This window comes from Pristiophorus japonicus, unplaced genomic scaffold (genome assembly GCF_044704955.1).
Source record: "Pristiophorus japonicus isolate sPriJap1 unplaced genomic scaffold, sPriJap1.hap1 HAP1_SCAFFOLD_317, whole genome shotgun sequence".
Classification (NCBI taxonomy): domain Eukaryota; kingdom Metazoa; phylum Chordata; class Chondrichthyes; family Pristiophoridae; genus Pristiophorus; species Pristiophorus japonicus.
The window spans coordinates 553,914-573,544 of NW_027252966.1; the positions used below are offsets into that span (position 1 = coordinate 553,914).

The 19,631-nt window shown below is 48.2% G+C and overlaps 1 protein-coding gene across 3 annotated transcripts in view; it reads left to right on the forward strand.

Moving 5' to 3' along the window:
• LOC139249532 (uncharacterized) overlaps positions 1-19,631 on the forward strand; it is a 28,744-nt gene that overhangs the window by 955 nt on the left and 8,158 nt on the right. For 2 of the 3 annotated variants that reach the window (XM_070872464.1, XM_070872466.1), the window contains exons 2-4: positions 16,177-16,216; positions 16,568-16,875; positions 17,929-17,973. In XM_070872464.1, coding sequence (XP_070728565.1) covers positions 16,572-16,875; positions 17,929-17,973 — 349 coding nt within the window. In that variant the 5' untranslated portion in view covers positions 16,177-16,216; positions 16,568-16,571. The remainder of the gene's footprint in view (positions 1-16,176; positions 16,217-16,567; positions 16,876-17,928; positions 17,974-19,631) is intronic. The other variant, XM_070872465.1, reaches the window with a different exon arrangement.

Sequence of the window (19,631 nt, forward strand, 5' to 3'; positions counted from 1 at the left end):
ATGTGGGGTAAAAACACCGGGAAATGTGAGTGAAAAACACCGGGAAATGTGAGTGAGAAACACCGGAAAATATGAGGGGAAAACACCTGGAAATGTGAGGGAAAAACAAACACCGGGAAATGTGAGGTAAATACACCAGGAAATGTGAGGGAAAATACCGGGAAATGTGAGGGAAAAACACCGGGAAATGTGAGGGAAAAACGCTGGGAAATGTAAGGTAAAAACACCAGGAAATGTGAGGGGAAAACACCGGGAAATGTGAGGTAAATACACCGGGAAATGTGAGGGAGAAACACCGGGAAATGTGAGGTAAAACACCGGGAAACGTGAGGTAAAAACACCGGGAAATGTGGGGTAAAAACACTGGGAAATGTGAGGGAAAAACACCGGGAAATGTGAGGGAAAAACGCCGGGAAATGTGAGGGAAAAACACCGGGAAATGTGAGGTAAAAACACCGGGAAATTTGAGGGAAAAACACCAGGAAATGTGAGGGAAAAACACCGGGAAATGTGAGGGAAAAATGCCGGGAAATGTGAGTGAGAAACACCGGGAAATGTGAGGTAAAAACACCGGGAAATGTGAGGTGAAAACACCGGGAAATGTGAGGGGAAAACACCGGGAAATGTGAGGTAAAAACACCGGGAAATGTGAGGTAAATACTCCGGGAAATGTGGGGTAAAAACACTGGGAAATGTGAGGTAAAAACACCGGGAAATGTGAGGTAAAAACACCGGGAAATGTGAGGGGAAAACACCGGGAAATGTGAGGTAAAAACACCGGGAAATGTGAGGTAAAAACACCGGGAAATGTGAGTGAGAAACACCGGGAAATGTGAGGTAAAAACACCAGGAAATGTAAGGTAAAAACACCGGGAAATATGAGGTAAAAACACCAGGAAATGTGAGGTAAAAACACCGGGAAACGTGAGGTAAAAACACCGGGAAATGTGGGGTAAAAACACCGGGAAATGTGAGGGAAAAACACCGGGAAATGTGAGGTAAATACTCCGGGAAATGTGAGGGAAAAACACCGGGAAATGTGAGGTAAAAATGCCGGGAAACGTGAGGTAAAAACAAACACCGGGAAATGTGAGGTAAAACACCGGGAAATGTGAGGTAAAAACACCGGGAAATATGAGGGAAAAACACTGGGAAATGTGAGGTAAAAACACCGGGAAATGTGAGTGAGAAACACCGGGAAATGTGAGGTAAAAACACCGGGAAATGTGAGGGAAAAAAATACCGGAAAATGTGAGGTAAAAACACTGGGTAATGTGAGGTAAAAACACCGGGAAATGTGAGGGAAAAAAATACCGGAAAATGTGAGTGAAATACACCAGGAAATGTGAGGTAAAAACACCGGGAAATGTGAGGGAAAAAATACTGGAAAATGTGAGGGGAAAAACACTGCGAAATGTGAGGTAAAAACACTGGGAAATTTGAGGGAAAAACACCAGGAAATGTGAGGTAAAAACACTGGGAAATGTGAGGGAAAAACACCGGGAAATGTGAGGGGAAAAACGCCGGGAAATGTGAGGGAAAAACACCGGGAAATGTGAGGTAAAAACACCGGGAAATTTGAGGGAAAAACACCAGGAAATGTGAGGGAAAAACACCAGGAAATGTGAGGTAAAAACACTGGGAAATGTGAGGTAAAAACACTGGGAAATGTGAGGGAAAAACACTGGGAAATGTGAGGGAAAAACACCGGGAAATGTGAGGGAAAAACGCCGGGAAATGTGAGTGAGAAACACCGGGAAATGTGAGGTGAAAAACACCGGGAAATGTGAGGTAAAAACACTGGGAAATGTGAGGGAAAAACACTGGGAAATGTGAGGGAAAAACACCGGGAAATGTGAGGGAAAAACGCCGGGAAATGTGAGTGAGAAACACCGGGAAATGTGAGGTAAAAACACCGGGAAATGTGAGGTAAAAACACCGGGAAATGTGAGTGAGAAACACCGGGAAATGTGAGGTAAAAACACCAGGAATTGTGAGGTAAAAACACCGGGAAATATGAGGTAAAAACACCAGGAAATGTGAGGTAAAAACACCGGGAAATATGAGGTAAAAACACCAGGAAATGTGAGGTAAAAACACCGGAAATGTGAGGTAAAAAACCGAGAAATGTGAGGAAAAAACACCTTGAAATGTGAGGGAAAAACACCGGGAAATGTGAGGGAAAAACACCGGGAAATGTGAGTGAGAAACACCGGGAAATGTGAGGTAAAAACACCTTGAAATGTGAGGTAAAAACACCGGGAAATGTGAGGTAAATACTCCGGGAAATGTGGGGTAAAAACACCGGGAAATGTGAGTGAAAAACACCGGGAAATGTGAGGGAAAAACAAACACCGGGAAATGTGAGGGAAAAACACTGGGAAATGTGAGGTAAATACACCAGGAAATGTGAGGGAAAACACCGGGAAATGTGAAGGAAAAACACCGGGAAATGTGAGGGAAAAACGCCGGGAAATGTAAGGTAAAAACACCAGGAAATGTGAGGGGAATACACCGGGAAATGTGAGGTAAATACACCGGGAAATGTGAGGTAAATACTCCGGGAAATGTGGGGTAAAAACACCTTGAAATGTGAGGTAAAAACACCGGGAAATGTGAGGTAAAAACACCGGGAAATGTGGGGTAAATACACCGGGAAATGTGGGGTAAAAACACCTTGAAATGTGAGGTAAAAACACCGGGAAATGTGAGGTAAAAACACCTTGAAATGTGAGGTAAAAACACCGGGAAATGTGAGGTAAATACACCGGGAAATGTGAGATAAAAACCCCGGAAATGTGAGGTAAATACTCCGGGAAATGTGAGGTAAAAACACCTTGAAATGTGAGGTAAAAACACTGGGAAATGTGAGGTAAAAACACCGGGAAATGTGAGGTAAATACTCCGGGAAATGTGGGGTAAAAACACCTTGAAATGTGAGGTAAAAACACCGGGAAATGTGAGGTAAAAACACCTTGAAATGTGAGGTAAAAACACCGGGAAATGTGGGGTAAATACACCGGGAAATGTGAGTGAGAAACACCGGGAAATGTGGGGTAAAAACACTGGGAAACGTGAGGTAAAAACACCGGGAAATGTGAGGTAAATACTCCGGGAAATGTGAGGTAAAAACACCTTGAAATGTGAGGTAAAAACAAACACCGGGAAATGTGAGGTAAAACACCGGGAAATGTGAGGTAAAAACACCGGGAAATATGAGGGAAAAACACTGGGAAATGTGAGGTAAAAACACCGGGAAATGTGAGTGAGAAACACCGGGAAATGTGAGGTAAAAACACCGGGAAATGTGAGGGAAAAAAATACCGGAAAATGTGAGGTAAAAACACTGGGAAATGTGAGGTAAAAACACCGGGAAATGTGAGGTAAAAACACCGGGAAATGTGAGGGAAAAACACCGGGAAATGTGAGGTAAAAACACCGGGAAATGTGAGGTAAAAACACCGGGAAATGTGAGGGAAAAACACCGGGAAATGTGAGGTAAAAACACCGGGAAATGTGAGGGGAAAACACCGGGAAATGTGAGGTAAAAACACCTTGAAATGTGAGGTAAAAACACCGGGAAATGTGAGGGGAAAACACCGGGAAATGTGAGGTAAAAACACCTTGAAATGTGAGGGGAAAACACCGGGAAATGTGAGGTAAAAACACCGGGAAATGTGAGGTAAATACTCCGGGAAATGTGAGGTAAAAACACTGGGAAATGTGAGGTAAAAAACCGGGAAATGTGAGGGAAAAACACCGGGAAATGTGAGGGAAAAACACCTTGAAATGTGAGTGAGAAACACCGGGAAATGTGAGGTAAAAACACCTTGAAATGTGAGGGAAAAACAAACACCGGGAAATGTGAGGGAAAAACACCGGGAAATGTGAGGTAAATACACCAGGAAATGTGAGGGAAAACACCGGGAAATGTGAGGGAAAAACACCGGGAAATGTGAGGGAAAAACACCGGGAAATGTGAGGGAAAAACGCCGGGAAATGTAAGGTAAAAACACCAGGAAATGTGAGGGGAAAACACCGGGAAATGTGAGGTAAATACACTGGGAAATGTGAGGTAAATACACCGGGAAATGTGAGGGAGAAACACCGGGAAATGTGAGGGGAAAACACCGGAAAATGTGAGGGAAAAACACCAGGAAATGTGAGGTAAATACTCCGGGAAATGTGAGGGAAAAAATACTGGAAAATGTGAGGGAAAAACACCGCGAAATGTGAGGTAAATACACCGGGAAATGTGAGGTTAAAAACACCGGGAAATGTGAGGGAAAAACACCAGGAAATGTGAGGTAAAAACACCAGGAAATGTGAGGGGAAAACACCGGGAAACGTGAGGTAAAAACACCGGGAAATGTGAGGTAAAAACACCGGGAAATGTGAGGGAGAAACACCGGGAAATGTGAGGTAAAACACCGGGAAACGTGAGGTAAAAACACCGTGAAATGTGAGGGAAAAAATACCGGAAAATGTGAGTGAAAAACACCGGGAAATGTGAGGTAAATACACCGGAAATGTGAGGTAAAAACACTGGGAAATGTGAGGGAAAAAGTACCGGAAAATGTGAGGTAAAAACACCGGGAAATGTGAGGTAAAAACACTGCGAAATGTGAGGTAAAAACACCGGGAAATGTGAGGTAAAAACACTGGGAAATGTGAGGGAAAAAGTACCGGAAAATGTGAGGTAAAAACACCGGGAAATGTGAGGTAAAAACACTGCGAAATGTGAGGTAAATACATCGGGAAATGTGAGGTTAAAAACACCGGGAAATGTGAGGGAAAAATGCAGGGAAATGTGATGCCGGGAAATGTGAGGGAAAAACACCGGGAAATGTGAGGGAAAAACACCGGGAAATGTGAGGGAAAAACACCGAAAAATGTGAGGTAAAAACGCCGGGAAATGTGAGGGAAAAACACCGGGAAATGTGAGGGGAAAACACCGGGAAATGTGAGGTAAAAACACCTTGAAATGTGAGGTAAAAACACCTTGAAATGTGAGGTAAAAACACCGGGAAATGTGAGGTAAAAACACCGGGAAATGTGAGGTAAAAACACCGGGAAATGTGAGGGAAAAACACCGGGAAATGTGAGGTAAATACTCCGGGAAACGTGAGGTAAAAACACCTTGAAATGTGAGGTAAAAACGCCGGGAAACGTGAGGTAAAAACACTGGGAAATGTGAGGGAAAAAGTACCGGAAAATGTGAGTGAAATACACCGGGAAATGTGAGGTAAAAACACCGGGAAATGTGAGGTAAAAACACCGGGAAACGTGAGGTAAAAACACCGGGAAATGTGAGATAAAAACACCGGGAAATGTGAGGTAAATACTCCGGGAAACGTGAGTTAAAAACACCTTGAAATGTGAGGTAAATACACCGGGAAATGTGAGGTAAAAACACCTTGAAATGTGAGGTAAAAACGCCGGGAAATGTGAGGTAAAAACACCGGGAAATGTGAGGTAAAAACACCGGGAAATGTGAGGTAAAAACGCCGGGAAATGTGAGGTAAAAACACCGGGAAATGTGAGGTAAAAACACTGGGAAATGTGAGGTAAAAACGCCGGGAAATGTGAGGTAAAAACACCGGGAAATGTGAGGTAAAAACACCGGGAAATGTGAGGTAAAAACGCCGGGAAATGTGAGGTAAAAACACCTTGAAATGTGAGGTAAAAACGCCGGGAAATGTGAGGTAAAAACACCGGGAAATGTGAGGTAAATACTCCGGGAAATGTGGGGTAAAAACACCAGGAAATGTGAGGGAAAAACACCGGGAAATGTGAGGGGAAAACACCTGGAAATGTGAGGGAAAAACAAACACCGGGAAATGTGAGGTAAATTCTCCGGGAAATGTGAGGGTGAAAAATACTGGAAAATGTGAGGTAAATACATCGGGAAATGTGAGGTTAAAAACACCGGGAAATGTGAGGGAAAAATACCGGGAAATGTGAGGGAAAAACACCGGGAAATGTGAGGGAAAAACACCGGGAAATGTGAGGGAAAAACACCGGGAAATGTGAGGGGAAAACACCGGGAAATGTGAGGTAAATACTCCGGGAAATGTGGGGTAAAAACACCGGGAAATGTGAGTGAAAAACACCGGGAAATGTGAGGGGAAAACACCTGGAAATGTGAGGGAAAAACAAACACCGGGAAATGTGAGGTAAATACACCAGGAAATGTGAGGTAAAAACACCGGGAAATGTGAGGTAAAAACACCGGGAAATGTGAGGGAAAAGCACCGGGAAATGTGAGGGAAAAGCACCGGGAAATGTGAGGGAAAAACACCGGGAAATGTGAGGGGAAAACACCGGGAAATGTGAGGTAAAAACACCGGGAAATGTGAGTGAGAAACACCGGGAAATGTGAGGTAAAAACACCGGGAAATTGCAGATTGGCGAATGATACTTAAGGGGTTGACAGTGGATGGGCAATGGCAGACATTTAGAGACCGCATGGATGAACTACAACAATTGTACATCCCTGTCTGGCATAAAAATAAAAAAGGGAAGGTGGCTCAACCGTGGCTATCAAGGGAAATCAGGGATAGTATTAAAGCCAAGGAAGTGGCATACAAATTGGCCAGAAATAGCAGTGAACCTGGGGACTGGGAGAAATTTAGAACTCAGCAGAGGAGGACAAAGGGTTTGATTAGGGCAGGGAAAATAGAGTACGAGAAGAAGCTTGCAGGGAACATTAAGACGGATTGCAAAAGTTTCTATAGATATGTAAAGAGAAAAAGGTTAGTAAAGACAAACGTAGGTCCCCTGCAGTCAGAATCAGGGGACGTCATAACGGGGAACAAAGAAATGGCGGACCAATTGAACAGGTACTTTGGTTCGGTATTCACTAAGGAGGACACAAACAACCTTCCGGATATAAAAGGGGTCAGAGGGTCTAGTAAGGGGAGGAACTGAGGGAAATCCTCATTAGTCGGGAAATTGTGTTGGGGAAATTGATGGGATTGAAGGCCGATAAATCCCCAGGGCCTGATGGACTGCATCCCAGAGTACTTAAGGAGGTGGCCTTGGAAATAGCGGATGCATTGACAGTCATTTTCCAACATTCCATTGACTCTGGATCAGTTCCTATCGAGTGGAGGGTAGCCAATGTAACCCCACTTTTTAAAAAAGGAGGGAGAGAGAAAACAGGGAATTATAGACCGGTCAGCCTGACATCGGTAGTGGGTAAAATGATGGAATCAATTATTAAGGATGTCACAGCAGCGCATTTGGAAAGAGGTGACATGATAGGTCCAAGTCAGCATGGATTTGTGAAAGGGAAATCATGCTTGACAAATCTGGAATTTTTTTAGGATGTTTCCAGTAGAGTGGACAAGGGAGAACCAGTTGATGTGGTGTATTTCGACTTTCAGAAGGCTTTCGACAAGGTCCCACACAAGAGATTAATGTGCAAAGTTAAAGCACATGGGATTGGGGGTAGAGTGCTGACATGGATTGAGAACTGGTTGTCAGACAGGAAGCAAAGAGTAGGAGTAAATGGGTACTTTTCAGAATGGCAGGCAGTGACTAGTGGGGTACCGCAAGGTTCTGTGCTGGGGCCCCAGCTGTTTACATTGTACATTAATGATTTTGACGAGGTGATTAAATGTAGTATCTCCAAATTTGCGGATGACACTAAGTTGGGTGGCAGTGTGAGCTGCGAGGAGGATTTTATGATGCTGCAGAGTGACTTGGATAGGTTAGGTGAGTGGGCAAATGCGTGGCAGATGAAGTATAATGGTGAGCTTATCCACTTTGGTGGTAAAAACAGAGAGACAGACTATTATCTGAATGGTGACAGATTAGGAAAAGGGGAGGTGCAACGAGACCTGGGTGTCATGGTACATCAGTCATTGAAGATTGGCATGCAGGTACAGCAGGCGGTTAAGAAAGCAAATGGCATGTTGGCCTTCATAGCGAGGGGATTTGAGTACAGGGGCAGGGAGGTGTTACTACAGTTGTACAGGGCCTTGGTGAGGTCTCCTAACCTGAGGAAGGACATTCTTGCTATTGAGGGAGTGCAGCAAAGGTTCACCAGACTGATTCCCGGGATGGCGGGACTGACATATCAAGAAAGACTGGATCAACTGGGCTTGTATTCACTAGAGTTCAGAAGAATGAGAGGGGACCTCATCGAAACGTTGAAAATTCTGACGGGTTTAGACAGGTTATGTGGTGGTCTGGTGTAAATCTAACTGCTGTGACCTTCGTCCTTTATTGTTCAGCTCCAGAGTGCCTCTCAGATGTGGTGGTCAGCCTTATATAGTGCCTGTTCTAGGTACTTCCAGGTTTCCCACCACAACGCCCTCTGTGGTGTGGCATAGTGCTTACATTACATTTAAGGTACCAGGACGATACACACATCATTACATAACATCACCTTCACCCCCCCACCAGCACGCAGGACAACGATACATCATTACATAACATCACACTTGTCCGACGGAAGGCAGGTAGGCATAGACAGTGCGCTAGTATGGTATATATTATCTGGTACATTAACTAGTTATTGACTGGTAACGGATCCTTGATTTCCTTGTAGACCTTATCATTAATTGTACTTCATCCATTATTTTACACAAATACAGTGGCCATTCAGCATTAAAAAATTAATTCTTCTTATAAATTCGCCATCTCACATTAACAGCTCATTTTAGACTCGCTCTGCCTTACAGAAGTCCTTTGTGGGGACCACCTCATTGTAAGGCCCTTTTAAGACTCCCGGGTGAATTTCCTTTTTAAGGCGCCATCTTTGATGCAGGAGGATTCCACGAGGCTTCTCCTTGGGCGCCGCCATCTTTGATGCTCTGCTGCTCAACACGATGCCGCTGCCATCTTGCTCTCCGCCGCTCCGGATGCCCTCTGCCGCCGCAGCCTCCGCTCCCCTCCGCTGCCATCTGACTTGCCGCCTCTCCTGCGGCTGTCGTGGCCTCTCCAGCGGCCGCACTTGCACCTCCCCCATGGCCTCCGTAGCGGCCTCCCATGCAGCCGCCGACCTCCAGCTGCTGCTGCTGCCCGACACTAACAGCTCCTCGGCAGGGCCCGCCCAACAGCAACTTCCTCGGCGGGGCCCGCACAACGGCAACTTCCTTGGTGGGGCCCGCCCAACGGCAACTTCCTCGGCAAGGCCCACCCAACGGCAACTTCCTCGGCAAGGCCCGTCCAACCGCAACTTCCTCGGCAAGGCCCGCCCAACGGCAACTTCCTCGGCGAGGCCCGCCCGACGGCAACTTCCTCGGCGGGGCCCGCCCAGCGGAAACTTGCTCGGCGAGGCCCGCCCAACAGCAGGTTCCTCGGCGAGTCCCGCCCAACGGCAACTTCCTCGGCGGGGCTCTTCCGATCCGCCAGCCACCCTGGATCCCTCGCACCCCGCCGGCTCACCCCCGCCCCCTCCCCCCAGGCCCCTCTATGCAGGGCTGCTTGCCTGTGGGGGCTGAGGCTGCAGGATCTCTGTGGCTTGAGGTCCAGGCCTGGGGTTTGCCCGTGGGTGGATTGAGGCTGCAGCTCCAGCTCGGTCGGCGCTGCTCTCTGGGGACCCGGGGCACGGCAGCACCCCGGGGAGCAGCAGCCTGTGGAGTGATGAAGTCTTCCCAGTTCCCACGGACCGTCCCCATCCAACTCCGGCCGAGGAGTGTCGGCCCATCGCCTGCAATGACCCACAAAGGTAAATCGTGCATCTCGTCTCCGTGGGATACCTGCACCATCGCTCTGCCAAGAACAGGTATCAGTTCCCTGATGTAGGTACGCAGCTTCACCGGGACCAGCTTGGGTCATGCAGCTGGGTTAATCCACAGTTTATCAAAAGTTCTCTGACTCATCAACGACGGACCCGAGCCCGTGTCCACTTCCATACTCACTGGGACTCCATTGATTTTTACTTCCCTTATCACTGGGGGCGAATCGTCAGTGCATGTATACAGTCCAAACACCTCATCTTCTATCTGCTCCTCGCTGAACAGTAGATCATCCCCCATCTCCTCAGCCACATGGTGTGTCCGATTTCTTTTACACATACGCTGAAGGTGGCCTTTAACATGGTAGGTATTGCACATGTACTCCGCAAACCTGCACCGGTGAGCCCCATGGCTTCCTCCACAACGCCAGCATGGTGCTGCTTGATTGGCCCCCCTCAGCGGACTCTGAATTCCAGGATCCCGAGGTCCGTGCTCTCTGCCCCGGGCAGAGCCACGTTCTGCCGTGATGGGCGCTATCCTGTGGACAGTGCCTGCCGGGTTCGAGACTGTGGATTATTTGCTTGGTGCTGCAAGTCGAGGTCATATATGCCTGGCTGATGGTGATGGCCTTTGTCAGGGTGACTGTGAGTTCCATGGCTAGTAGCTTGTGAAGGAGGCACTCGTGGCCAATCCCCATAATGAAAACGTCCCGTAACGCCTTGTCAAGGTGTGCCCCAAAATCACACGGCGTCGCGAGTCTCCTGAGGTCCGCAGCATATTTGGTGATATCCTGGCCCTCGGGTCTGCAGTGATGGTAAAATTTGTATCTGGCCGTGAGGATGCTCTCCTTCGGTTTCAACTGGTCACGAATGAGTTCAGTCAGCTCCTCGTATGACTTGTCCCTGGCACTCCCGGGTGCCAGCAAATCCCTGACGAGACAGTAAACCTCACCTCCACAACTGGAGAGCAATATCGCTGTACGCTTATCTCTCATTGCGTCCGTGTCCTCCGTCAGGTCGTTTGCTGTGAAGTAGTACTCGAGCCTTTCCGTAAAGGCCTCCCAATCATTGCCCATGGTAAAATCCTTTAGCGAGCCCAGAGTAGCCATGGTTGCGTGGAGTTCGTCCGCTTCCTCATTGCCAATGTGGTGTATGTAGCACACAAATCACCGACTCCACACGGTCTGGTGTAAATCTAACTGCTGTGACCTTCATCCTTTATTGTTCAGCTCCAGAGTGCCTCTCAGGTGTGGCATAGTGCTTACATTACATTTAAGGTACCAGGACGATACACACATCATTACATAACAGGTTAGATGCAGGAAGAATGTTCCCAATGTTGGGGAAGTCCAGAACGAGGGGTCACAGTCTAAGGATAAGGGGTAAGCCATTTAGGACCGAGACGAGGAGAAACTTCTTCACCCAGAGAGTGATGAACCTGTGGAATTCTCTACCACAGAAAGTTGTTGAGGCCAATTCACTAAATATATTCAAAAAGGAGATAGATTTAGTCCTTACTACTGGGGGGGATCAAGGGGTATGGCGAGAAAGCAGGAATGGGGTACTGAAGTTGCATGTTCAGCCATGAACTCATTGAATGGCGGTGCAGGATCGAAGGGCCGTATGGCCTACTCCTGCACCTATTTTCTATGTTTGTATGAAATGTGGGGAAACAGCGGGAAATGTGAGAGGAAACTCCAGGAAATCTGAGGAAAACAGCGGGAAATGTGATGATAAACACTGAACCAGCAGCCCAGGAGCCAAATCCATAAGAAAACACCTGCATTGGACCGGTCAAACTAACCAAAATGGTTTTCTATAATAGGGCCAGATATAAATAGAGACTGGGGACACTATGTGAGCGTCTGTAGCGCACTGTGCTGTAACGTTGCCGTGCAGTGCAGCCATGCTGTGTGTGTATGATGAACATACAGGATGTGTTATCCCACACCCGACTCCTGTCTCTGTTTATACACCACTCGCTTTCGCACTCACCAAACTGTGAAAATGCCGGGAGCCGGTGTGTGTCCGTCCCGAAACCGCAGGGACTTTGCACCGGGGGGCTCGGCAAATGTCAGGCCAGAGCCGGGCTAACCGGGACAGAGGATGGGACCGGGCCTACCGCCACACTGATGTTTCGGGGCAGTGGACAGCATTGGAAGCTGAAGCAAATCTGCAGCGCTCCCGATCTCTGGTCAATTTAAATTACTCGCGCTCCCTCAGTACTGCCCCTCCGACAGTGCAGCACTCCCTCAGTACTGCCCTTCCGACAGTGCGACGCTCCCTCAGTACTGCCCCTCCAAAAGTGCGGCGCTCCCTCAGTACTGCCCGTCCGACAGTGCAGCCCTCCCTCAGTACTGCCCCTCCGACAGTGCAGCGCTCCCTCAGTACTGCCCCTCCGACAGTGCGGCGCTCCCTCAGTACTGCCCGTCCGACAGTGCAGCCCTCCCTCAGTACTGCCCCTCCGACAGTGCGGCACTCCCTCAGTACTGCCCCTCCGACAGTGCGGCGCTGCCTCAGTACTGCCCCTCCGACAGTGTGGCGCTCCCTCAGTACTGCCCGTCCGACAGTGCAGCCCTCCCTCAGTGCTGCTCCTCCGACAGTGCAGCGCTCCCTCAGTACTGCCCCTCCGACAGTACGGCGCTCCCTCAGTACTGCCCGTCCGACAGTGCAGCCCTCCCTCAGTACTGCTCCTCCGACAGTGCAGCGCTCCCTCAGTACTGCCCCTCCGACAGTACGGCGCTCCCTCAGTACTGCCCCTCCAACAGTGCGGCACTCCCTCAGTACTGTCCCTCCGACAGTGCGGCACTCCCTCAGTACTGCCCCTATACTGCCCTGGAGTGTCAGTCTAGATTCATGTGCTCAAGTTTCTGGAGTGGGACTTGAACCCACAACCTTCTGTCTCTGAGGCCAGAGTGCTGCCCACAGATCTGTGGTGAGGGAAGAGGTTGCAGAGAAGAGGGGTTTAAGGAGGCTGTGGGGAAAGGTATTAATGGACAAATGCTGTACCTTCGATACCATTCACCTCTCCGCTGTTGTAATGTATGGGTTAACTCCGACATTAATATAAGGTTTGGACGAATGGTGTTGGAGACATGTTAAGCATCCGTCTGTTAATATAGCTAAATTATATTCAGGCTTCTCTGTAGACACAAGAGTTCAACAATGCCATCAACCGGTTCCAAATTTCTTTTTAATTTATTTTCTTACAAAGTTCTCAGTCATAAGAACAGGAGAAGGCCATTCAGCCCCTCCAGCCTGTTCCGCCATTCAATTAGATCGTGGCTGACCTGTATCGTACAGCGAGTGAGGGATTTCAGCTACGTGAAGAGACTGGAGAAGCTGGGGTTGTTCTCCTTGGAGCAGAGAACGTTGAGAAGAGATTTGATCGAAGTGTTCATGATCATGAGGGGTCTGGACAGAGTCGATAGAGGGAAACTGTTCCCATTGGCAGAAGGGTCGAGAACTAGAGGACACAGATTTAAGGTGATTGGCAGAAGAACCAAAGGCAACATGAGGAAAAACCTTTTCACGCAGTGAGTGGTTAGGATCTGGAATGCGCTGCCTGAGGGGATGATGGAGGCAGATTCAATCGTGGCTTTCAAAAGGGAGCTGGATAAATATCTGCAGGAAATAAATTTTTCAGGGCTCTGGGGAAAGGGCGAGGGAGTGGGACTGGCTGAAGTGCTCTTGCAGAGAGCCGGCACGGGCTACTTCTGTGCTGTGACCTTTCAATGATTAACTCCAGCTACCCGCCTTGCTTCCATATTCCTTACTGAACAAAAATCTATCAATCTCAATTTTGAAATTTTCAGTTGACTTTAGTGACTGAATGAAGTAATGATTATAGCTTACCAGCTCTTGGTTTAAACCACTGCCCTAGCTTAAAGGGCGATAAAACAGTAATACTCTCGGTATCAATCACCTTTCTGTGGTCCTGTGACATCAGTCCCATACATTCTCTCTCTCTCTCTCTTCCTGTTGCTGCTCTCGGTCGCTGGTCCCAGCCGGAGAGGCTCCACCTCCACCGTTCACTGTTCATTCTTTGCTGACCCGACTGCCTCTTGACACCAGCTTTGCAAGTCCTGGGGACTCGATTGCATCTCGGGTTTCTGTCCTGTCTCTCACCTTTTTACCATCGAGTGCTGAAAGTGAAACTGCAACTTGTGGATAATGCTGTTTAATTTGTTTTCAGCCGGCGGGAGCGGGAAAATGCCAGGAGGGAACTGTAGGGTGTTGGTTTCCCACTCTACTTTGATTCATAGACCTTTGGAATTACAGGAAGGTCTCTATGTTGTGCGAAGTTTAGGCTTAAACCCAACTGTTAGTTTATTACACAAGAACTAACTAAAAATTACAGAACAAAACTTCTTAGAGATTGACCGAAGACATACAATCACCCATCCAACCAGTTGCTGCTGTTGTCGATTGTAGGCTCATGGTCATTGTTCCTCGACCGGCTGTTCCTCTACAATGTTCTCTCCTCGTCCTGCTTGTCGATCATAGTCTTCCTTGTTCTTCTTGATCTTTTTCCTTCTGAGCTGTTGTTCTCAGCTCTTACATATATATCCATTTGATGAACATATCTCTTGCTGGGCTGGTTTTCAGCTAATGCGTCTGCATGGGTCTCGATGGCTGTGATGATGGGTCTGGGTCTGTTTGGATGGCCACAATTCACACACGGAATCGACAGGGCAAAAAATAACTCCTGGTGCCTCGTTATCCAACAATGCATGCCTTGTGGGATCCTTTGTTGTCCTGGGTTTTCCCCCTCCGGCCAATCAATCCAGGGGCTCCTCTGCACGATTGTATCAAACCCTTTGTCTCAATGTTTAATCGGGTCTCGCTCCTGACCGCAGAGATTGCATTAATCGGTGATGAGTCACAACCTGCCCCAGGCTGGCGCCCTTTTTCCAGTTCCAACAGTCCCAAAGGTTTCTTTTAAACCATTTTAGTTCCTGGCCTCTTGCAGTGCCTTTCGTGAAAATGTGTAAACCTTACATAACGGGTAAAATGTCGGGAGGAAGTGGGCTGTGAGGAAAAATGCCGGTCACAAATGCTCTGAGGGGAAAAAAAGGATTTTCCGGTTCCAGATGAATGCGCAGTACGCTTCTGCACAGCTTCCGGCTGTTGGTCGGAGTCACTCGGGCTGGATAAACACATGAGGGAGAAGGAATAGAAGGATACTCTGATAGGTGAGATGTAGAGGGGTGGGAGGAGCGTCGTGTGGAGCATAAACCCCAGCATGCACCTGTCGCGCCTGTTCCTGTGTTGTATGTTCCATATAATGTAATTTTACTAGTTGGAGGGAGGTTGCTGTAATTAATGGGTGAGGTTACTGATGTGGAAATGCAGACCTGTGCTGCTAAATTCTGTGAGTATTGTTACCTAATCTCTAGGTTTAGCTTCTGTCTCTCTCTCATTAACCTGCATTAAAGGTGGCTCACATAACCAACTCGCCTTTAATGTAGTAAAACGTCCCAAGGCGCTTCATCAGCGTGTAAACAGAGATAAAACTGACACTGAGCCAAAGAAGGAGAGAGAGAGAGAGAGGCTTGTTGGGATCCTCTTCATTTGTGAGTTCCTGTTTTCCATTTCCCCGTTTACCTTTCACCTCGCCGACAGCCATGAGGAGCAGCGTGTTTTCTTTCGTTTTAATCGGATCCGATTTAGGTGGAGTGAGCCCATTTGCTGATGACGGGTCACTCCCTCCATCATTGGTGACTGGGCCCAGATCAGATACCCGAGCCCTGGCCCAGATTCCAACCTGGGACCTCCACTCGCCCCCGCTCTTCCTGATTTCCTCCTTGAGCCACTTCCGATCTGTCCCTTTCTGACCTCTGGACTCGACTATTCCAACACTCCCCTGGCCGGCCTCCCATCTTCCACCCTGCCTAAACTTGAGCTCATCCAAAACTCGGCTGCCCCGTGTCCTAACTCGCACCGAGTCCCGCTCACCCATCCCTGTGCTCACTGCCCCGTGTCCTAACTCGCACCCAGTGCCGCTCACCCATCGCCCCCTACATTGGCTCCCAGTGCAGCAACGCCTCGATATTAAAGTTCTCAATCTGTGTTCAAGCCCCTCCATGGTCTCAACCCTCCCTATCTCTGTGACCTCCTCCAGCCCGACAACACCCCCCCCACCCCGAGATCTCTGCACTCCTCCAATTCTTGCATCTTGAATATCCCCCGATTTCCATCATTCCACCGTAGGCGGCCGTGCCTTCAGCTGCCTGGGCCCTAAGCTCTGGAATTCCCCCCCTAAACCTCTCCGTCTCTTTCTTGATGAAGCTTTTGGTCAGCTATCCTATAATCTCCTTATTTGGCTCGGTGTCACATTTTGTTTGCCAATGCTCCTGTGAAGCGCCTTGGGATGTTTTACTACATTAAAGGTGCTATTTAAATGCAAATTGTTATGGCAATCTCCCGACCTGTTAACCTCCCATGCAGAACTGATCATTGTTAACCTTCTCCTCTATCCTTAACAGTTGGTGTGCGAGAGTTCGAACACAGTGTTTCCCGCTAAATGTGAGTAGCTTTTTCTCTTGAGCAGCCCCGATTTTAATCGCTCCACCTTTAGTGGCTGTGCCTTCAGCTGCCTGGGCCCCAAGCTCTGGAATTCCCTCCCTAAATCTCTCCACCTCTCTCTCCTCCTTTAAGACACTCCTTAAAACCTACCTCTTTGACCAAGCTTTTGGTCATCTGTCCTACAATCTCCTTATGCGGGTCGGCGTCAAATTTTGCGTAGCTTTTTCTCCCGAACTGCATCCACCCATCGTAAAATAGTACGCTGAAAAATGTCACACCGTGAGGTGACACAATTGAAAATGTGTTCATCTCCATGGAGGCTCTGTGCTTAACCCCGCTTTCTCCTTTCAGACTGATGGCCCTCTTGCATCCTGAGAATCCCACGATGACCCCGACCATCAGAGATTGTTTAGTCCATGCACTGGAAGATCTGGGTCAGAATGACCTGAAGAGTTTTATTCATAAGCTCTGTGAATATAAGCTTGCAAACTTAGACCCGATAGGGTATGGATGCCTTGAAGGCAAAATTGTGTGGGAAATTATCGACATGATCATCCGCCACTACAGTGAAGAAATTGCCGGCAAGGTGACAGTAGACGTTCTGACGGCAATTCAGCAAAGAAATACTGCCGATAAATTGTCCACGGATTTAGTGAATAGTAAGTATGGGGAGATCTAGTGACTTCAGCATTACCCATTTCCTGTGAAGACTCTTGCTGGGGTACAGGTTCCACGGGCACCAAACGCCCTCAGACATGTCGTGCCGATGGCTGTAACTCATGTAGCAATGTCAGGATGTTCAAGAGGTTCCGGCCCTTGAACCCCAGGCAAGATGGTCCTACTTTCTCTCGTGTTCCTGTGTTGTGGGCCGACAGGTTTGGAAAGGGCTGTTTCTTACTGTCATTGCCTCGTTGCTGGATACATTCTAAAATCAGGGAATTCATGGGAACAGAGATTGAGATTTTAGCTTTGAGACTTGAGTGTCAGCCGTGGCTCAGTGGGTTACACTCTCTCTCTTTCTCGCCTCTGAGTCGGAAGGTTGTCGGGTCAAGTCCCACTCCACAGACTTCAGCACAAAACCTAGGCTGAAAGAGTGCAAGGGAGTTTTCCCTGGTGTCCTGGGGCCAATATTTATCCCTCAATCAACATCACTGAAACAGATGATCTGGTCATTATCACACTGCTGTTTGTGGGAACTTGCTGTGAGCAAATTGGCTGCTGCGTTTCCTACATTATAACAGTGACTACACTTCAAAAGTACTTCATTGGCTGTAAAGATCTTTGAGACATCCGGAGGTCATGAAAGGCTCTATAAATGCAAGTCTTTCTCTCTTCACTCCCGGCCCCTGTGAATTCAGGGCAGGCACCTATGAAGTGTAAAGCTCGGACAACCTGCGGACTGCAGTAGGCGGGGGGTGCGGCATGGGGAGGGAGGGAAGACTTGGCCCGGGAAGCAGCAGTTCACCATTACCTAACAGAGAGGGATGAATATTCTGGGTTTTGCTCGATAATCTTCGGGGAGGATGATGTAGAATTTCCTCTCACCGGATTGAGTGGGTGGGACTAGAGCCCACAATATTGAACAGGTTCAAGGAGCAGACCTGATGGGCCAACCCACGATTTCTCATCCCTTGGATCCTTATCTTCAGGGTCTGTGTCCAGTCTTCATGTTTATAGCATTTTGAAAGTTCTTTAATTTCGTCTTTTTCCAGTACAGCCTGATGAGAACGATGCAGCAGATGAGGTTAATGCACCAGGTAATTAGTTAATTATTAATTAATTAATGCATATATATATGTATATATATGTGCACATGCATGTGTTTGTGTACGTGTATGTATATTTGTGTATATGTGTGTATATGTATGTATATGTGTGTGTGTGTATGAATTTATGTATGTGTGTGTGTGTGTGTGTGTATATGTATGTGTGGTGGTGTCCTTTTGCAGGTCGGGGTGGCCCACGATGATTGAGGCGGAGGAGCGGCGAGAGATCGAGGCAGAAATGCGGTAGGTGATTGGGACGGAGGAGCGGTGAGGGATCGTGGCTGAGATTCGGCAAGTGATCGCGGCGGAGGTGCGGGAAATGTTTGGTGGCGGAGGAGCGGCGAGAGATCGTGGCGGAGGAGCGGCGAGAGATCGTGGCGGAGGAGCGGCGAGAGATCGTGGCGGAGGAACGGCGAGAGATCGTGGCGGAGGAGCGGCGAGAGATCGTGGCGGAGGAGCGGCGAGAGATCGTGGCGGGAGGTGCGGCGAAAGATCGTGGCAGAGGAGCGGCGAGAGATCGTGGCGGGAGGCGCGGCGAGAGATTGTGGCGGAAGGTGCAGCAAATGAGGGTGCGGGGCCGAGAAGAGGCGAGGGCTCAGGGGCAGCACGGGCCAGCCCACACTGCGATATGTGTGCGCACTAAGTCCGTGCAGCAGAGCAGGTCTCCAGTCGTCCTTGGTACTGGGTAAAGGCCCAACTCTGTCAAGCCCGTGTGGTGGCTGGTATGCAATGGTCACCACACGTTAAAAAAAAAATCCACGCACAGGCATCTTTCAGGACTGGACTATTAGGTCCTTCATTGAAACATCTGTGAACTCATCCTTTTGGTGTGGAAGCAAGTCATCCTCATTCAAGGGACCGCCTATGATGATGATGATGTATTTGTGTGCGTATATATATGTATGTATGTGTGTGTACATGTGTATATTTATTTATATTATATATATAATATATATATATATTAAGCATACTAAGGCTTACCTGCTACGCCTGTGCTTACAGTGTGTGATGCTGTAGCTCCCACTTTTGCTCAAAGTGCCCGTGCGGCCCAACATGCTGGTGTGGAACTCCATGGCCCACCCTGAGCGTGGGGGTCGAGCGGCCCCTTTCTGTGTACAAAATCCTCTGTAAACGGCACCAAAACAGCGCTGGGTTTAGTGAGTTTGGCGTCCGATGACTCATGTCAGTTCCGAGCTTTTGTCAAATGTGAGACTGTTGACCCAACACTGTGAGCAATGGTTCTGTGCCATGTGTATATTTATTTATATTATATATATTATATATATTAAGCTTGCTAAGGCTACTCTACTAAGGCTAATTAGTAATGGGGAACATGGAGATGGCAGAAACTCTGAACAAATATTTTGTATCAGTCTTTACGATAGAGGACACAAACAATATTCCAACAGTGGATAGTCAAGGGGCTATAGGGGGGGGAGGAACTTAACACAATCACAATCACTAAGGAGGTGGTACTCAGTAAGATAATGGGACTAAAAGCGGATAATTCCCTTGGACCAGATGGCTTGCATCCCAGCCTCTTAAGAGAAGTAGCAGCAGGGATTGTGGATGCATTGGTTGTAATTTACCAAAATTCCATGGATTCTGGGGAGGTCCCAGCAGATTGGAAAACTGCAAACGTAATGCCC